Genomic DNA, 3438 nt, shown 5'->3' on the forward strand with positions numbered 1-3438 from the left:
GAAATATCCCTGAGACTGAGAGGCAAGATCTGGAGAGGATACATTGCAAGATAATTGCTGCTTAATGGTCTTTCTTATGGCATTTGAAAAGTGTTAGCGTTCTTCTCAATGTAGACAACGCATGGAAAATATTCAATGCTTTTCCTTTCTTTCTTTCTTTTTCCTTTCTTTCTTTCTTTTTTTTTTCTTTTTTTTTTTAAAGATTAATTTGTTTTTATGAGTACAGTGTCGCTGTCTTTATACATACCAGAAGAGGGCATCAGATCCTGTAACAAATGGTTGTGAGCCACCATGTGGTTGCTGGGAATTTAAATCAGGACCTCTCGAAGAGCAATCAGCACTCTTAACTGCTAAGCATGCTCTCCCACCCCACTGCTTTTAAATCACAAATTATAATTGTATATATTTATAAAATACAATGTGATGTTTCCCTAAACATATATCTTCTGGAATGATCAAATCAAGTTAATTAGTGTACCTAACACCTCAATTTGTTATCATTAGAGGATAGTTACAGCAGTTAGAATATCCTCTTGCACCTGTTTAGAAGTATATAATACACCAATGTCAATGCTTAATTCTTTTCATTTTGATGATCATACATTTCTAACATTAATGTGATTATTCTCCTGAGGACACTCATGACTGAAAACATTAGAGTCCCAAACTATGCTCAACAAATAACTTTTACCTTTTTCCTCTAATAGTGCAATAATTTTAATTATTTTCCTAATTTATGTTTAATAAGGTTCCCTAGGGTTCATGTGAGTGTGTGTGTGTGAGTGTGTGTGTTCTGGAATAATTTAGGTAGCCCTCTGTGCCCCCTCACATCCTACGCTTGCTGTCTGTCATTTAGTGCCTTTCTTTTCCACCAAAGGACCTACCCCACACTGACCACTTCTCATTAAGCCCTCTCAAAACACAGCCTTAATCTGTTTATTCCCAAACCTCCATTTCAAATTCACACATACCTATCTGCCTAGTCTAAATTTTCTACTCAGTGGGAAATGTGATCTTTTTCAATGAAGATCTATTTTCCTCTGCAAAACAAGAAAGAAACATTTCATTATTTGTCCCAGGCAGTATGTTTCCACAAAAAACATACAGAGAGTCTGTTGTGAAGAACTAGTCATTCAAAAATGTAAAGCAAAAATGGTTGAATATGGTAACATGTTTTATCAAGTGTATACTAGTGTTCCACAAGTGTTCCTGTGTCATCCACAGCTGGAAGAGTGAAAGGCCAGATCACACAGACATAGGCAGCTAGGAGCAAAAAGCCTCAGAGGCGAAGAGCTGTGGGCTGAGACAGTTCTTTCAAGAATAAAAAATACAGTTGCAATAGTTGAAATCATACATTTTTTTTTTACCAATTTAAAGGTATCGTTTCTATTTTTATATGTTGTATAGATGCTCATCTTTGGTCAAATGTATGTTGGATACGATTATTTATAAGTAGTATACACAAAAGAAATGCAGCTTTTTTTGTTTTAGCTCTGTTCTGTAATTTTAATCTAGCATGCCAACCTTCCAGAACACCACAGCTTCTTCCATCATTTTCCTACTCACTGGTGTGCCTGGGCTGGAAGCTTTCCACACCTGGATCTCCATTCCCTTCTGCTTTCTCTATGCAACTGCCCTGTCAGGGAACAGCCTGATTCTCTTTGTCATTATCACCCAGCCCAGCCTCCACGAGCCCATGTATTACTTCCTCTCCATGCTGTCCACCACTGACCTCGGGCTCTCCATCTCCACTCTGGCCACCATGCTGGGGATATTCTGGTTCAACGCCAGAGAGATCAGCTTCAATGCCTGCTTGTCACAGATGTTCTTCATTAAACTCTTCACTGTCATGGAATCCTCAGTGCTGCTGGCTATGGCTTATGATCGTTATGTGGCCATCTCCAACCCTCTTCGGTATGCCACTATTTTAACTGATTCCAGAATAGCTCAAATTGGGGTGACAATTGTCATCAGAGGGACTGTAATGTTGACACCTATGGTCGCACTTCTTAAGAGACTAACCTTCTGCAGCAGCCGTGTGCTCCACCACTCCTACTGTTTCCACCCCGATGTCATGAAGCTCTCATGCACAGACACCAGGATCAACAATGCAGTTGGATTGACTGCCATGATCTCTACTGTTGGTGTGGACTCGGTCCTTATTCTCCTTTCCTACATCCTGATCATCAGAACTGTCCTCAGCATTGCTGCCCCAGAAGAGAGGAAAAAAGCCTTCAGCACGTGTATCTCCCATATCGGGGCTGTAGCTATATTCTATATTCCATTGATCAGTTTGTCCTTTGTCCACAGATTTGGGAAACGAGCTCCACCCTATGTACATACCATGATTGCTAATACCTACCTGCTGATCCCTCCTGTCATGAACCCCATCATCTACAGTGTGAAGACCAAACAGATACGTAAAGCTGTGATAAAAGTTCTCCAATATAAAGAAATATAGAATCATAAAAGCCTAGAGCTAGACAGCCTGCTTCAGGCCATGTTGTCAATTAAGGCTAGACTACATCTTGAATGTCAGTTACTTTAGCCCCTTTACTTCACAGATGAGGAGACACTGATATATAAGTGAGAAGCAATATATAGCGTTATGTCTAGAGTTCCTCTTCCTCCACACCATAAAGCACATCAAAACATTTTACCATGATTTCACCCATGAATCTATTTTGCCAGTTCTATCATTATTGCAGCTTGTGGTACTCACAGCTAGGTAAGGTGATCAGTGACTTCTGTTCCCTAGCAGCCTGGATGGCACCTTCTGGCCCTATGAAAACCACCCAGCAGGAGGAGCTTCCAGGTCAGCTCCAGCTTTATTTCTCCAAAGTATGTGGTATCTTCAGAAATAGGGTCTTGCCATCAAGTTTTGGTGGTCATCTGAGAGCAGTGACAGTAGCCTGCATCATTTTGAGGCCTCTGGGACATCATTTACCAACAACTATAAAAGAGGTATCCTACTCCCAGCACTGGGGTTTTTACAACCTACAGCTTCAGGACGGAGGTAGCATCATCCTTTCTCTTAATTATTGCTCATCTTGATTTCCATGTGTTGAAATATACCAGAGCTTTGTCCTTGAGACTCTTCTTCCTTTCATGCTTCTTTTTCTGATCATTTCATATTGTATTATGACATTAAATACCACCAATACTGAACAAACACAAATTAGCATTTATAATCAACAATCATCCAATATGTATCAATATTTATATCCAGGTGTCTCAATCATCTTAGATAATCTTAATTGCCCAATAATGAAAATATGTGTTTATCTACAGGCTTCCATAACTAGAAAATCTGTTTCCCAATTTCTGAGATGAAATACTTGTAGTACCTCTTATGCCTTGCTTTTACTCCTGTTCTACATCTAACTGTTAATCAACAAATCCAGAATCCAACCACTTACATTGCTTCCACTGTTACCA

General features: G+C 39.6%; 1 protein-coding gene across 1 annotated transcript; it reads left to right on the top strand.

Annotated features, from left to right (window-relative positions):
* Positions 1 to 1516: 1516 nt before the first annotated feature.
* LOC110298620 (olfactory receptor OR51C1-like) lies at positions 1517 to 2461 on the top strand. Its single transcript, XM_021167968.1, has one exon. It carries the CDS (start codon positions 1517 to 1519, stop codon positions 2459 to 2461), a length of 945 nt encoding a protein of 314 aa, XP_021023627.1.
* The last annotated feature ends 977 nt before the right edge of the window (positions 2462 to 3438 follow it).

This window comes from Mus caroli, unplaced genomic scaffold (assembly GCF_978045245.1).
Source record: "Mus caroli unplaced genomic scaffold, Mus_caroli_1 scaffold_8, whole genome shotgun sequence".
Taxonomy (NCBI): Eukaryota; Metazoa; Chordata; class Mammalia; order Rodentia; family Muridae; genus Mus; species Mus caroli.